At 47.2% G+C, this 17,536-nt stretch overlaps 2 protein-coding genes across 2 annotated transcripts in view; one reads left to right on the top strand and one right to left on the bottom strand.

Annotated features, from left to right (window-relative positions):
- Positions 1–17,536, top strand: part of LOC146801337 (immunoglobulin superfamily member 2-like) — a 212,015-nt gene that overhangs the window by 41,646 nt on the left and 152,833 nt on the right. The window lies entirely within an intron of this gene.
- Positions 1–17,536, bottom strand: part of LOC146801338 (uncharacterized) — a 70,899-nt gene that overhangs the window by 44,742 nt on the left and 8,621 nt on the right. Inside the window, exon 3 of the mRNA XM_085623703.1 lies at positions 15,879–16,057. Within this exon, the coding sequence (XP_085479829.1) occupies positions 15,879–16,057 (179 nt within the window). The remainder of the gene's footprint in view (positions 1–15,878; positions 16,058–17,536) is intronic.

The following is a 17,536-nucleotide window of genomic DNA, read 5'->3' as shown; positions in this document are numbered from 1 at the left end:
CCACAGCCTTGGGAGTGGCCACCGTCACTACCAGGGCCCCCACCAAGGTAGACCTATTTACTTACAACCTGCTGCCGCCAAAGCTTCCCCTGGATCCAGTAGGAGAAGGTCCATGCCGAAACTAGAGAGGAGCACCCCATCTCCCTCCAGGCACCCTGTGGACTTGGCGTGTAAAAGACCATGCATGATGAAGCCCAGACCCTTTGCTCTGCGCAACTGCGCATGGCTCCCGGTAGGCCTTTTTACCTACAGCATGCTGATACCGGGCTTCTCCCAGGTCCAGCCAAAACAAGTCTACGCCTAACCGGACCAGCGGCCAGCATGCACCATCAGGACAGGTTCCCCCATCCTTTCTAAACTCTCCCGGGATTTTTGACTGAAAAGACCTTAAACCTAAACTAGGCGATGGTCCAAAGATGCCTTTGCATGGCTGAATAACAATCCCTTAGACAGGACACTCCTGCCTGGCCGTGCCAATGCGGGAGGGGGTAAGGGTTGACAAGCCCGCCTTACTTCCTCTTTCACTCCGTTGGAGTGCGTCCCTCGCATTCCATCAGTCAGCACCAAATGTGAAGCCTTGCTCTCCCAAAATTCTGCTGGTATACCAGGGAGGGACAGGACAGAGTGACCACAGAAGAGAACCAGCGAGTAAAATTCTTCTCTATTTTGAATACTGGGGAAGCCAATTGTTCTCCAGCTGGTTTCTAGCACCAAGTGTCACCCCAAGTGTCGCGCCGACGGACCACCTCATCCAGGCACCACCCGGTCCCAACTCGACGCACAGGGGCATTTACCTTCAATAATTTCCCAGAAACACAGGACGGTGCCGTCACCACAAGGCTCGCAGCCTGCAGCACCGCACCTTCCGCGGCAGCGCCGCCAACGGAACCCATCTTCACGGCCCCACTCGGACCCCAGTGAAATACAATAACTGATTTGCCCAGGATCACCGGATGGTCCCGCCGACCTATTAAATCATTAGGCCAGGATCACGGGGTGGTGCCGCCACCACTAGGCTAGCAGCCTGCGATACCGCACCTTTCGCGGCAACGCGACCGACGGACAACCTCGTCGAGGCCCCACCCGGACCCGACCTCGAGGCAGGAGGGGGGGGGGGGTTAAAAGACTTGCCCAAGATCACATAGCGGCGATTCCCAATATCATCAGCAATGCCCAGTTATTAGTTACTGTGCGGGCGTCTTCCCCCTTACCTCCCGCGGGCAACAAGTGATATTACAGACCTATTTAAATCATACGCACTCTGAAATCTACTTGGCACACATTCTTTGCAGCAGGCATATTAACCCTCTGCACTAACTACACCGAAGTCCAAACCTCAACTATACAAATTTCAGATCTCTCTCCAGGAAGATGACGAATCACACGAGTTATCTAGACATATATGTGAGGCCTGGTACTTGCCACGGGAAGAACGCAGCATCCGGTGCTTCAGCCGGGAGTGAGCAGAGGTTCGGGCTGAGTGACAGAAGTTCCCCCACCGTCAGCACCGTTAGACACCGATCCCACTGACTTATGGGGGCACCGGCAGCTCCACCGCAGCCACCCTGGCATCGCACCACTCCGATGGGTCCGCGCACCGCCAGGCCGCGGGCCCTCAACCTACAGGTCTCTGAAAGTAACAGTTGGGGAACGGCCTCAGTCCGGCAGCCGTAGACACCGGCCTGACCCCCGCAGAACAATTTAAAATCCGGGCATACGAGAGCATTGGAGGTGCAAGCCAGCGCCCTGAGCCTTATTTAGTGTCAAGGATCCCTTGATATGCAGCCTGTCCCCTATGTAGGATAACTGAAAACTTGCACATTATAATTTATGTAATTGCAGAGTTTAAGTAGCGCTAACTAGACGGCATCCAACCAGGTATCAGGAGGCCTACATAGCACCAGTTACATTACATGGGGACGCACATTATTTAATTTGTCGGGCACGTGGTATTGGGATTTGCCCAGACTCACAGAAAGTTCAGCGTCGATACCGAACTCGAACCCAGGTCTGAGCTCGAACGCCCTGTCCGTTAAGCTAACTCCTCTCCCCTAGTCCAAAGGGCCCCGCAACGCGCACAGTCTAGGCAGGGGGGGGTGGGGAAGGGGGAGGAACCGGAGCAGGCGCTGCCAAAAGCCCAGGATCAAAGACCCGGACTGTACATATTCAAGGACCGGGAGTATAAAGGTTAGCCCCGAATCACTGGCTGTGAACGGGACCCCGAGGCCGAACCCATGTTTCCTGCACCATAACCGGCGGTCTAGCTGACCGACCACTCTCTCCCGTGACGGCAGGACGGCGCGCATAGGTCAAAGCCGGGCGCGCCCAAGGGGTGCATGCAACCCCCATCGCTGCCCATCTGGGACTACCCACTCGCACACGCCGTGCCCTCCCAGAACCCCGCTCCGTGTGCCAGGCAGAAACCCGCTGCCCCAACCCCCCCCGCAGTCAGCCAGCCCACGCTGGGCTACTCAGCCATGCAGCACTACCGAGAAGTGCACAGGCAGGGGGGGGCTCTGCGGTCACTCACCAGAAAACCGTGACGAGGAGAAAGTCGAGTTGGCAGAGCGGAGGGTCGCACGTCCAAAAGCCGAGACGGGCGTCCTCAAGGCGCACGAGCGGTACATTTAATACGGCATAAGGTCGCTTGGTGTGGAGAAGCGCAATCTCAGAATCGAATTCTAGCCAAATTAACCCTTTTGCAACCTTAATCAATGTCCTAATAATGTATGCTTAGTGGTGTGTATGCAGTTCTAGGATGAACGTTTATAAGAGACGTTTGATTATTGGGACTTTAAATTATAAATTGCAAGTAACAAGGGGTGCCTCCTATGAAAACAGTAACCTGCTGACCTCTTTCATCATACGCACTCTGTAATCTACTTGGTACACGTTCTTTGCAGCAGGGACATAGACCCTCTGCACTGACTTCACCTTAGTCAAAACCTCAACGATACAATACTGATCTCTCTCCAGGAAGGAAATTAATCACACGAGTTATCTTGCCATACATGTGAGGCCTGGTATTTGCCTTGGAAGGAAAGGCAGCATCCGGTGCTTAAAAACAAATAAACCTCCAAACCCGGTGCCCCCAAAGGCTAGCACCCCGGGCCTCACCCGCACAATCCATGAGCTCTACCACTGAGCTACACTCTGACATGAAGATGACCTGGCTCTCCCCCACGAATGCCTTAATGAAAAGCACCGCACACCCGCATAACCAATGCCACGCAACGACTCCTACCGCATCACCCCGCCGCTCTCGCACCCCCCGCCCTGAGCCACAATGCCGCTTCAACGTGGCACGTGCACAAGCTGCATAGCTGTGGCAGGGGACACTCTACTGCCCCGGGCAGAGGAACCTCAAGCGCGGGAAGGGGGGGGTGCGAGGGAAGGGGGGGGGTGGACATGGCGACTTACGCTCTCACATGTGCTCCCGACGCGATTCAATATCGCCGGCGTGTTCAACGAAGGACCCACACAATGGCGTGTCCGGCGCAAGGCGAACGAGAGGACAAGAGGGCGAGGAGGGGGCGGAGACAGTATAAATAACCCTGTCTCCTCCCCGCCCCCGCCGGAAGCAGCCATCTGCTGGGGTCTCCCCTGGTGCAACCCAGGGACTAGACATCCCACCCCTGTGCCTTCCTGTGGCACAAAGGCGGCCGCCCTCTTAGGGGGGGGGCCGCTGCGCAACCCCCTCCCGGGCAGCCTTACAGTCAGTCCACTTCTGTCGTCCGTTGCCCAGACAGCCCGGCAAGCATTCCCGCAAAATGGCCACGCTAGTCTACCCCTCAATGGTTTTCTGCTGCTCCAGCTAAGGTAATCGGGCTCTGCTCCCCCTCCCCCATCAAGTAGGGCCTCTTTTGGGGTCTGTCACTATTGTAGGATGCAGTGGCGGTTGGTGACAGATTTAAAAGTGGTAGGGCGTAAATACTGCACTGCGGAGCGCAAGCATAGCGAGCGCGCCCGAACCATCTACATGGGGGGTTTTCCCCCGAGAAAATTTTGAAAAAAAGTGGGCAAATGGTGCCTTTTCAAGCGAATTTGAGAAAGAGGTGGCTTGGCGAAAACATCTCTGGGAGTAGCCAGACAATGCTGCAAAATTCGTCTCCACACTTCATGGATCCCAAAGACACTCCCTCGCTAATGGCACTCTTTGATATACTGCCACGTCCTCCACTCACAACAAGTGAAGTGTTAGTGATCACAATTTTCTTTTCCCAGAACTAACACACTCCCTCCGGCTAGCAAAACCTTTACAGAATTACTTGGAAAACAATTTGAGGTATTAGATTTAATCTAATCTTCAGGATATACACTAAACACTTAAAGGCTGCGTCACACCTTACATAAGCAGAGTTTTTGATTGGACAGTTTAAACATAGTATGTTGTGGAAATATCCGCACGTATACTTTTATTTTCACAAGTAGCTTTTAATACTTCCCTCCATTAAAGCTAGCCCTATTTAAGGTTATTGTCCGTCCTAATAGAATATTTGAGGTAAAGTGATGCTCAAATTTTCTAACACTCAGTTACCAGAAGCAAGTTAATAAACACTTAGCAGCTTTTAAATTGTCGCTGGGGCTGTTTGTTGTCCACCTGCAGCAGTAATTATAATCGTAATTGCTCTCTATTTACTGCTAAAATGCTCACACCCAAGATCAGTTCACTTATATTTGCATGTCAAAAGAACTGGAGGAAAAATGTACGGCTCAGCCCGTGTGATAAGTCTCACAGCGAGCGCCATTTCAGAGTGAAACTATTCCACAGCGACGGCGATCTGCATGGAGAGCAGGCCTATTAGGTGGACGTGAGAACGTGGGGAGGAAGAGTCCAAAGTGTACACAACCAGTTTCACAATTTCTTTAAGTCAGAGTGACTCCAATCGCCAAGTTACAGCGTACACTCACTGATAAAAGAATGCTCACGCGCAAAGCTACATTTTCAACTTTCAACAAAAAAACTAAGATTGAAAGTATTTTTTCGCTGTAGCTTAATTTTTTCTTTATTCCATGGTCGAATTTGCACTTTAGCTGCTAGTGTATATGCCCAAATTTGTTTCTGAATTAACATGGCGGTTTAACTCCGATTTCTGTGTGATGCCTTTTTTATGTTTTTTGTGTTCCTCTTCTTTACTGAGACCGATCGACCGTAAGGACTGCAAGGTCCTTTACTCTGGAGAATGTAAATAGAACCAGCAACCTGCAGATTACAGACAGATCTCTACGGCAACAACTTTAACGAGATGAAGCGTGATAACCAGATTGAAACCAGCAACCTGCAGATTACAGACAGAGCTCAGCTGTGATAACTGGATGAAAACCCTTCACAGGCAGACTGCTTTGCAATCTACAGCAGCAGCAGCAATATTAATTGTGTCGTGTTAACCATGCATGTTACGTGCAGATCTCTGCAGAAACATTAACCAGCTGAGCCATGCTAACCAGAGTGGAAACAACAGCCTGCACATGACAGACAACGTTTCCCCCGGCTGCCTACCTGCTTCCTGTTTGTTCTCCTTCTGCCTCGCTGCTCCCGTGGCCGGGCTTGGCTCCGCCCCCTTCTACCGGCACTGTTGGCGGGAAGAGGGACCGGCCGGGCTTGGCTCCGCCGGCCCCCGGAACTACATCACCCAGGATCCCCTGAGCCAGGTCGCCTATTGAGCAAGCGCCAGGAGGCGCATAAAGGTCAGCTTGGTCCCTCGCCCCGCGAGGACGCGCGCGGGTCGCGCCGGGAGAAGCCCGGGACAAGGGCGGGACCATCTTAGGCCGTCCGAGGTCGGGCCGGGCCACCTCTCTTCTATATTTAATATATTGTTTAAACCGGGCCCAAAACGGTAAGTACTCTAAGGAGCTCTATACTCTAACAATATAATGGCCCTGAGGGAGAGCAGAAGTAAAAAGGGTGACGGGAGTTTAACCGGTACCCTGGATAACTTCATTATCAGGGCTAACTCAGTTATAGACCAAGAGATTACGTTGATGGAGCGGCGGGTCTCTCAAGACTTAGCCATAGCCAGAAGATCATCTTTGGGGTTTATTGCTAATGCCCGGACTCCTGAATCACATGGTCAGATCAGTGGCACTGTTGCCCCTATGAATCGCGAAACCTTGCATGTATCATCGGCCGCCCGGGATTTGGACTTTACTACCCAGGGGGAGCAATCTGTGGTTTCGGTCTCACCTTCATTATCTCCCCATCAGCCTTCTATAGTGGCTAGTACGGCTAAACCCTTTAATACTAGGCTTTTACGGGAGAGACGTCAGGGGGCAAATACCAAGCATAAACAAGGTCAGGTTTATGCCAATAAGGTAAAGAAAGGGAAGTCGACTAAAAATAAATTGCCTAATAATGAAACTGTAGTTATTGCAAGGGAGCAGGCTATTATTAACCCTCCAGATACCCCAGCCACACCAGTAGAGAACTTAACAGGTTCAGGTGCAGTATCCCTGGCCAAGGAGGATAATTGTGACGGGGCTAGGGTGTTGATGGAGAACTCCATTTTGGCTAAAATGGATGATTTAATTAGCCGTCTTCTTCGCCCAATTGAAACAAGATTAACTAAGATCGAACAGCAGCTTAATGAAATTGGGCTTGTATCCACAAAACTATTAGATTCCTTAAATAAAGAAATTATGCCTAGGGCCATTGTTCCTATCGACGCCGATGGGGGAGTAATTGATGTTGTTGAACCTATACCCCCTTTAATTACCACTTTAGTTTTGTCAGATCCTGTGGCTTCATTACCAAAAATATCTATGGCAGCAGCTACTGCGAACCTTCGGGAATATAAACAGGTCCAGCCCAAAGTGGGAGTGGGGGTTCCAACAGCTTTGGATAAAATCACTATCGATCTGCCTCCGGAAACGAGCCCTTATTTGGTTGTTTTAACAGGGGTCCCAGAACTGTGTAATCCGGGCCAAGAATCATTTACGAGTTTAAAGAATAAAGTGGTTGACTGGTTAAATAAATTTAGACCATTACCCCCCCACTTCCCTAGTAAAATTCTTGTGGTCCGTAGGGTGTCTTGGGTGGGTCATTTGACCAAGGTTATCAGGGGTGATTGTGTTCTTGTTAATTTTGGGGACCCAAGAACTGTGGATTACATTTGTAATTGGGAAAACCATCGCCCAGGAGCTACAATTCAATCCCATCCATTGTCTTATTTTTTATCCCCCCAAATCTGATGAATGGACACTAGTACAACGGAAAGGGAAGGGACTGATTTCTAGAGGTCGGCAAGGTCTCTCACCTGTTTTGCACCTGACTCCCTTACAAAACAGGTTTAGTGGACTGGAGACTGTCGATTGACAACAGGTGTATGGGCGAGCTCTTTTGGGCACTTTTTCCTCCTCCGAGCGCAAGCTGTACAAGCATGGGAGGAGTTGCCCAGTGTGAATGTCTCGAACCACCTATTATAGTCCCTGAGAACCAGGGAGGTAATATTGAGAAGGAACAGGGCCCCGTAGTAGTAACTGCTGAGAGGGATGTGGATCTCGCTAGTATAGCTGAGGTTGAAACAGGGAGGGCAGAGATGGGTTCCTTGAATTCAAGGTCCCAAAATGGCTGTGAGCAGTCGCCCTGTTCGATAGTTAGTTGGAATATCGCTGGTTTAGCTGCTAAAGGTGACCACCCGGGTTGGGTTGAGTTTCTTAGCTCCCATGACATCGTTTGTTTTCAAGAAACCTGGTGTAGGGAAAGTGTCAGCTATCCCGGCCATGCTTCATTTAATCTGCCAGCTCTGGCATCCCCATCTGGCAGATCAAAGGGAGGACGTTTGGTTTTGGTTTCTGTTAAAACCCCAATTGAAGTAAAAAGATACTTGACTGTTGGTGTCCACTCTCAGATCTTATGGCTATCAGATAATCTGGGCTCTAACATCATTTAAATTAATTTTTATAATAACGTCTTTGATAGCACGAGGTACAGTGCCGTGATTGAGCTAGAGGTCGCTTTAGAAAATTTAACCTCTGGGGTTAATAATGTATTTAATTATATTTGGGTAGGGGATTTTAATATTTCTACTTGTATTCTTTCAAACACCGGGGCTTGTGGGGTTAGGAATCTTTTTGAGGAAGACGATTTACACTTCCCACATAATCCCTACGGAGAATCCTTGAATAAATTAATGGCTTCCCTTGATTTGGTAATTTTAGAAAATGCCAAGAACGAACTGGGTGATTCCATCCCTACATTTACAGGTAGGAAGGCTAACACTGTGATTGATCACATTTGTGTATCATCCCACATAACTTCACTGTGTAAGCCACCTAAGGTCACTGATTATATGTTAAGTGACCACAATTGCATTACTACTGATATTTTTTTGTGGAAATGTAGAGTTCTCCCCTCTGAACGTTCTGTGGCTAATATCGAAGCACACAGACCCCATGGCGTAAGAATTAGATGGAGAGGAGAAAAAGCTGATGGAGCTATCAAATCTATAGTTAAGGATTGTCGAGGAAATATTACTGCTATCCTTGAGTGTGATCGTGAGGCCACTGACATTGTTAAGGATTTTATATCCATTAATAAAGTTATTGAATCCAAATTTATTAAAACTATCTCTGGGAAATTAGCCCCCAGGAAAGGTTGGTTTGACCATGGCTATACTGCCAAATTGGCAGAGCTTAAGCTGGGCCTGGCCGTTAGGCCAAGAGATATGACTGCGGTCAAAAAACTCAGGCTGAATTATAAGTCTGAGGTCAAGCGACGCAAGAAGGAGCTCCAGCAAGAGGCCTGCGACAAATTGACCTAGGCTGCGGAGACACATAATAGTGTTCTCTTTTGGGCAACAGTCAACTGCCCCTTCCTTAAGGATGATATGGTCCCTGAACTCACTTCTAATGTAAATAAGGCTACCTGGGTAACCCATTTTTCTACTATCTTCAACTCTAACATATTGTCTGAAGACAGTTGTGGTCCATGGTCCTCTATTCCGCTGGATTTTACCACCGCGGAGGTCATTTTAAGTATTAATGCCAGTAAAGGGGGCAAGGCGCAGGGCCCAGATGGGGTCCCTATTGATGTGTATAAAGCTGTGCCTGTGTTGTGGGGACCGTTGTTAGCCAATGTATTTAATGCTGCTATTTGCGCCGGGGTCCCACCTACTTGGGAAGAATCAATTATAATACCAATCTATAAAAAAGGTGATAGAGGGGATGTTAAGAACTACAGCCCTATCTCCCTATTAGACTCCTCGGTCAAAATAATGAGTAGGGTTTTATTGGCTAGGTTGGAACAATGGGCTGAAGAAAAAGGGATCCTGGCCTGTACCCAGTATGGCTTTAGGAAAGGGCGTGGAACCGTGGACCAGTGTCTAAATTTAAATCTCCTTATAGGGAAGTATACGCAGGCTAAAACGGGTTCCCTTTATCTCTGCTTTGCGGATTTGAGTAGTGCCTTTGACATGGTAGACCACTCGATTCTCTGGACCAAATGGCTAGAAATGGGCACACCAGAAGGCATAGTCATTTTTCTTGCCCAATTATATTCTAATCTCCGCACTTGTATCCGATATGGACCCTCAGGGGAGTGCACGACAAAGTTTAGGATTCGCCGGGGAATCAGACAAGGATGTGTTCTTGCACCACTCCTTTTTCCGCTTTTTATAAATGAAGTAGATGCTGTTTTAAAGGGGGTGAGCGCTGATGTTCCTAAGATTGACGGCCTTGACGTACCGGTACTGTTATATGCTGACGATGCCGTGTTATTGGCAAGGACCCCACTAGGGCTCCAACGTTTGATGGATAGTTTTTCTGTTTTTATTGAAAATAGAGAACTACTCATCAACAAAACTAAAACCTTTATTATGACCTGTGGGGCAGGGTCTAGGAGATCCCAATCCTATTTTCTAGATGGGGATAAGGTCCAACAAGTAGATAAATTCTGCTATCTGGGAATTACTTTTGCTAAGGATAGCAGATGGACCCATGAAATCACTAATGTACGGTTTAAGATGGTGAAAAGTGCCCATGGTGTTTTTAGGTCTCGTGAGCCAAAGGCTCGAAGAGACATTTTATATCTGGGCTTTTCAAAGTGCTGCCGTGGCCTAAAGCTACAGTGCACGTGAACGTGCACGCGCAGCGCCATGTGTCTTAACTCCGTAGCGATCGTAATCACGATCACTTTCACTTTCGCGGGCTCCTCTGTTGCTGGCATTCCCCCCTCCCTTCTCGCCCAGCCCTTCTTGTTAAAGCTGCAGGCGTATTAACGCAATACTGCATTTCAACTCAAATATTCTTGTGCATGGAGCCAGTATTTGTATTGGGGCATTTAAACATCTATAACCGAGTGTTTGACAACATAAGATGAAAGTAATTTACCGTTGCGATTCATCCTGGCGTTTCTTAACCCCGCAACGGAGCTGAAAGTTAATTAACATGACCACGTGTCACACAACCAAAGCAACTTATCGCAGTGCTTTCCAAGGTTCCCTAAACTTGTTTTTTTATTTAAAGGGTAGCACAGTTGTCTGTTTCTCTGTCATGATTCTTCCCCCACAGTAAGGGCGTTGACGAGGAAGCACAGGACAAAGTATAATGACGATTACCAGCAAGTAATCACAGCATAACAGAGCACTGATGTGCCTTCTTAATATTGGTTACTTGCTACCCACCAGGACTTTACCACTTTCATTAATACCCTCCCAGCTCTTATCTCATACCTGCTCATGTCACCGCTGTACATTTCTACGAGTCGTACCATATCATAGCATTAATGTTGAGGGTGAAACCTGTATGCAACTTAAAGTTAGCTTTTTATTAACACAAAATGCGGCATCTTTTATTGACTAAATCCATTCCTGGACACGCCTTCCTTTATACAGCGGGTATCCCACACTGAAGATCTGACATCACAACTTTTCCTGGCTCGTTTTTTTTTTTCATGGAGCCAATATAAGCAAAGCTTTGATTTAATAAGATTCTGGACAAACACTGACATCATCCAGCGGCCGCTTATCAAAGCAGGCATCCTTCCCTGCAGCGACCATCTGGCTCGCCTCTCTGCTCCTCCCTCCTGGCTCCTGCGCATCTTCATTTATTACCTCTCAGTAAACAAGCTTCAAAGGGGCTGCTATCATCATTCACACCTCCCGTGCTTAGCAGGCAGCGCGGTGCCCATGTGCCTTGCATACCACGCTCCTTCTGGCCGGCGACCACAAAGCTGAAGCCATTAATCCAGTAGTCTAACAAGGTCCTGGGTTTCGTTAGAATGGTGCACATATCTGCGCTTTTTTGAGAAGGTCTCACACAGGCGACTCTAGGCTCTACAATGTTTCACTTTACTACCGAAGTCATTTTTGGGTTGCGTTTGCAGTTTTCTGTAGCGCAACCACAACCCGAAGGTATAGCAGCGCTTTACATGAGCACCAGTTACATTACATATGGACAAACCCTTCTCTTTTTTATTACAGTATATGCAAGTGATTAACTGGCTTGCGTGTTATTGTAACGAATGATTGCTCTCCATCACACATATGAACAACTAAAGGCCTACGTGAGTTGACAGGGCAAATATGCCAACATTGTGGATTGTAATTGCATCGCTGCACCGTGCAATGAGGGGTTTCAGTCTCCAGGTCGGTAATAACCATGTCCAGCTGTAATTACCGGTTCCCTTGCCGTGGGCTTATACCTGATTTCAGGGACATCTCTGCTACCATTTACCCCATTAATTGAGCTAATGGTAACAGGGTGTAGAGGGAGTTGGAGGAGGGGCAACGCGATGCACAGGGTGGTGGTGGGGAAGGCGGAGGTGAAGATGCAGGGCAGGCTTTGGGGCTGCTGGGGTGCCACAGGAGGTGGCCGGGTGGGGCCAGGCTGACCACAACTCCAACCCAACCTGCTTTTAATTTTACTGGGTGCATGTGCTGAAAATAGAAAATATTTGCTCCTGGCACCCATGAATTGGTCAAGGTGTGGCAGAGGAATGGGGTGGAGGCACAAAAGGGCAGAGTCATGAAAAACTGTGTTTAACAGTCAACTTTACATTTTTTTTTTTACTCTGCTGCCTAGAAACTGGCACTAAGGACAAATGAGACATCAAGTCTGTTCTGGCTTACCCAATTGGTCACACAGTGGCTGCATCTTAAAATATATTATGGAGTGAAGGCACTGGCCGCTGAGATCTTTGTGTGCCTAGTACTTTCATTGGATAATAATGGTAAGATAATTCTGGTGGTTCCAGGATTGATCTGTGTTTTATCTAATCAAAGTTTTGACTCATAAAGTAGCATAAAGTGTTACTGCATCTGCTGAAAAACACATTGCATAAGATGAAGATCACAGATTTGTATTCTAGGTAGATAAGTAAGTTGATCATTGCCTTTGACACAGAGATCCATATGTTGTTTGCAGTTCATACGTTGCAATCCTTATACTATAGAACAGTGAGCTATGAAGTGCCATTAAGGCGCTGCATGCAAGCTGCTAGCTATGGTGGGGTTAGAACCTTATTGTTCTTTTCTCAAGCTATCATTTTTCTTAGATTACTACTAAGGGTTCCTTTTCGGAGTGATACTGCCTAATTGGTGCAGATAACCTCAACCACTTTTATATTCTGACTTTGTATTTCTCCCGACCATGCACTATTTAATATAAAGCCTAGCAGTATGGGCCATACATTGTAACCCTCATTGCCTTATATAACATTTCCTGCACTTTGATTTACACACTTGTATGATTTATTGTCTGTGTATAATATGTGTATGTGTGTGATGCAAAGCGCTCTAACAACCTACAATGGAATGAGTAGGTATATACAAAGCAAATAAATAAATGAATTACTAAGTTCTATTTAAATCACTATTTGTGTAATTACTAATACAGATGCTCCCGACATTCTTACGGTGCATGCATCTCTCACTTGCAGAGGTTGAACAAAGTCAAAGCCCCGGCTCCAGTTCATAGTTTCTGTTAAATATTTCTGAAACTATAACAACCTGAGTGCCTTTGTTTCCCTCCATTGCATTGGCGTATAGGTTTTAGGCTACAGATAGCTCCCACCCAGGATTACACTAAAACAAAAGAAGCGCTGATGAACCTTTAAATCAGGCCTTTGTTTTTGGCCCAGATGGAAGTGAAACAAGCATTGGCATAGCCAATAGGTCTCGCTTTTGGGACCTTATAAGTGTTTAACTATGCAACAGTTGCATAACTAAATACTTATAAAGTCCCAAAAGCGAGACCTATTGGCTATGCCAATGCTTGTTAAGTTTGCTGCTAAATTAGGGGAAAGGCGTATTTGGGATATGCTACAAATCTATAAAGCTCGTAGCGTGTCTACTGTCCTCTATGGTGCAGGGGTTTGGGGATATTCATCCAATAGCATTCTACAACTAGAGGAAAATCTTTTCCTCAAAAGGTTATTGTGCCTACCCGAATCCACTTCAAACGAATTAATCCATAGAGAGTTAGGGATTTATCATTTATCTGACATGATCTCCTTAAAGCCATTAATGTTGTGGCGATCTGTTTGGCTGAAGGATGAGCCTTCCTTAAACAGGGCAGTAGTCACTGACTGTCTTTCCCATGATAACTATCTCAACATTCCATGGCTAAAATATGTTGTCTCTAGTTTTAGAGATATCTATGGATTGGATGTTACTAAGGATTGTTATGCTGCCTCAGTTTTGTCTAAAGTTGAGATGAAGAATATTTTTATGACCTATTGGGGGGAGAGACGGAAGGTGAGGGCTGGTCTTTTAGTTACCAGCATATTCTATAACAAACATGTGGATGGAGATGGGTATCAAATCTATCTCAGTAATGTTACCAGAGCTTCCCACCGATTTGTGTTGACCAGACTTAGACTTGGTATTGTACATAACCTGGTAGCCTTCCCCTCTCCTAACTCACACCCGGTAGGACCCTGTCCCTGTGATGGTACCTCTGCACAAAGCACTTTGCATCTACTTTTAATATGTAAATTGTATTACCATTTGCGAATTTACTTTTTAAAACCAATTTTTGTGAAATATGGTGTACGTACTGTGCACGATTCTATGAAATTGCTTTTTAATATGCGTGAAGCAGATATCTGTTTTTTTACTGCTACCTACCTTTTTAAATGTATTCAAACAAGGAAAAGTCTGATGTTTTAATCATTTGTTAGGCTCTTTTGTATCACTGTATCTAGAATGATGCTATTTGGTGTTGTTGATTATATATGCTTTTATGGTCATTATTGCAATGCATCGAATAAAGCTTTATGAATTGAATTGACAGACAACGTCCCGCAGGATGTACCCCAGAACAGTTTGCACATCATATGAAATGTTCCCTACCACATCAAATACTTGAAAAATCCATCGCATCTCTTAGAACCTAGTTAGGGGAGGGGGGGTTCCACCGCTTGTCACGCTTGGAAGCAGACACGAGACAGAGGGAAGCGGGCGCAGGATTCCCCAGCACAAGCACTAGCCACCTGCAGAACAGCCGTCTGTGTTTTCGTAACAATAAGGGTCTGTTGATACAGATTAGTATTGGGGGTCTGAGGTCAACAGGGAGAGCTCCAGGGCCGTGACAGAGAATGGAAAGCAGAAATGAAGCATGTGCCTGGCTGGATGTTAGCCCGTACTAGGGTGCGGAGGAGGGGCATAGGTTGGACAACTAACGGGGCTGAGGGAAGCTGGGCTCTGCAGGAGAGGCCACTCTCAGGCTGTGGCGGGAAGGCGCCCGAGTGTTTTCTGCACTACCGTTGGACAAGCTACAAACTTCACAGGTAGCGCCAGCCACCGCGTGCAGCATGGGTAGGATGAAAAAACCCAAGCAACAGACGTCATGCAGAAAAATTGAGAAACGCTTTACTATTAAAAAATGTTTCATTCTTTTTGTACACAAGTGTTCTCAATGTAATGCATTAGATTTTACAAGCCTGGATTGAGGGGCTCAGCCGGTACCATGAACAAAGCAGCAAACCAGATCTGGGGGTGTGGCCTATGGTTAGTGGGGATCAGGATCCGCCATTATCTTTGCTACTAAGCGCCATAGGCAAAAAATATTACTAGCATTCCATTTAATTATACTCATTGTCAACCTCTGAAGGATGGCAAGCTTAGTCCGCCTTTCTCTGATGCCATCTAGTGACCTGTTGGACATCACATGTTGCATTCAACCCACTGAGCAATTCTATTGGTGCACTTCTATCGGCTGTGCGAGGCACTGTCCCGCACTCTGCGCAATTCCCCGGTTTCCATCAGGAACCAAGCAGCAACGTCTGTTTATGAAAGGGTGCAGGCTCGGTCTTTCATCCCACCGTTCCACTCCCTTCCCGATTAATGCCTGCTGTTACTGTACCTTGTAGTTAATGAGAAACGGGGACCGCGCTGCAATTACACGTTCAAAGACCCCATCTAACTCAGCAGTACACTTTTCATCTCGCGGGAAAACTTTACAACAGAGGGAATGAGTTTTTAAAGACGAGCTACTGAATTTTTCAGACTGTTTAAAACAAACGTAATGTCGATACGAGAGAGGCTACTGCAAGCAATGGGTACCCCTTATAGATGACAAGGGCAGTTGGGTATATGGGCCGCCCACTACTGGGATTACTAGCTGCAATATATAGAAGCATGCCTTTTATTTTCAACACATACATATGTTTAGGGTGCTTGGTGCAACCTTAAAAGCAACACCATTTCCTGGAAGAAACTCTTGGCTACCGGGAAGATTCGCCAGGGCACAGGGAGTAGCGGGTACACTCACTGGATGGGCACAGCAGGAACCACCCCACGCACACTCCAAGCACGCTGTGACTTATTGAAGAAGATGTACTCGGTGTAGCTGCTCCATATCTTGCAGCGGCGGCCGGCATGCTCGAGGGAGGGAGGGGGGTCGCGGGTGGGGAATAAACAAACAATTAAAATAAAACATACCTGACTGAGTGCAGGGGTACCGCACCGCCTCTGCTCCAGGCCCGCCACTGTTGAGTCCTCGTGTTCCTGCTGCAGGAAGAAGCCAGCAAGCAGCTTCCTGCTTCCCTCCCCTACGCAACGCACACCAATCAAAACACTGGTAGGCGCAGCAGACGAGCGCCCCAGCAGGGACATTTTCTCTGCATAGAGAACAAGCATTTGCAATGCAATAGGTCTCGCATTATAAAAGTGTGAGCAGCTGGCATTGCTAATAATAATGCAACACTAGCTATTGGCTTTGTAAATGATAAATAAATGCCATTATGTGTTTGTTTTATAAAATAGATTAAAAAAGGCATTGTCATGAACAATGCCAATAGCTTAAACTTTTGCAAATGCGAGACCTATTGCATTGCAAATGCTTGTTCTGTGTGCAGCCCTAATTTCCTTTCCTCTGCGTGGGTAAAGACAAGCCAGCCATCTGTTCTGGGAACGTGGTCCTACGTAAACATGTCACCTTGCAGTCAACGTGGCGCTGGCTGGTTCCTGAAGAGCTCTTCTTAGGAAAGCACTCGCTGCTTCTTTAAATGACCAACTTCTTTTCTGCTAATTTTTATAGGTTTAGGGACGTTTCGTAAGAAATACTGTTCTTGTATATTTTTCTCTTTCGAGTTATTGAACCTATTATTATTCAGAGATCTAGGCAAACGTGTACAGACTAATGGAGAATTATGTACTTGGAAGCATCAGTGCTTTAAATGGAAAAATAAATAAATGCAGGCACTAACTAAATGTAACAGAAGGGGCGAAGCTAAGGGCGTGGCTTGGAGACAAGCAGTTAATTTGATATGTTCTTGGTGTGAAACGGTGCACAATTACGCAGCAACAGTTCTGCTATTTGTAGAGCATTCTTTTTGTCTATGTATTTGTTGTTAAATGCATATAATTGCACAAACATTGCAATGCACACACATTTTTATATTCACTGAATACCAGCGTATGCCCAGGACATTTGACAAACCATGGAAATATGTCTTTTTTTTTTTTTTTTTTTTTGAAACCGTTTATTGCAATCTCAAGTATATACAAGTATGGGCCTACAACCTTCCGGCCGGCCGCTAGAGTGACAGGAGCACCTGACAAACGTACAAAAAGGCACTTGGCGTTGCAGAGAAGTAAATCAGGAGGTATCAACGACGTGGGCCACATGACTCTAAGCCCACAATACGGTTTCATTTTATACAAACACAACAACACAAAAAAAAAAAAAAACCACACCCGCAAGGCAACCCGCAATCGAAAGTAACCGCACGTGCTCCTCAAGGGAGGGACCCCGACCATCCACAGGAATCTAAAGAGGGGGAGGGGAAACAAATCCAGGACTGGGGGAACTCTGTGCCCGGGGCTGGGGGAGGGGGTCAACTAGGGGGACGGAGCCGGTGAGGCGGCAGGCAGCAGTGGTGGCTCGCAGATACCCCCGCGGTAGGCGTTCCAGGGGCCCCATACTTTCACCCACGCCCCAGGCTTACCCCTTGCCACATACACCACCTTTTCTCGGAACATGCACCATTCCATGTGTTCTTTCCAGGCCGAATCCGCCGGGGGCCGCTGGGACCCCCACAGTTGAGCGATGTCACGCTTAGCTATCATGTATCCCAGAGTCACCCATCGCGTCTGCG

The sequence above is a fragment of the Triturus cristatus genome, chromosome 8 (assembly GCF_964204655.1).
Source record: "Triturus cristatus chromosome 8, aTriCri1.1, whole genome shotgun sequence".
In the NCBI taxonomy this organism is placed as follows: domain Eukaryota; kingdom Metazoa; phylum Chordata; class Amphibia; order Caudata; family Salamandridae; genus Triturus; species Triturus cristatus.
The sequence above is the reverse complement of the archived record's forward strand: the minus strand, read 5'-3'. Positions and strand labels throughout refer to the sequence as shown.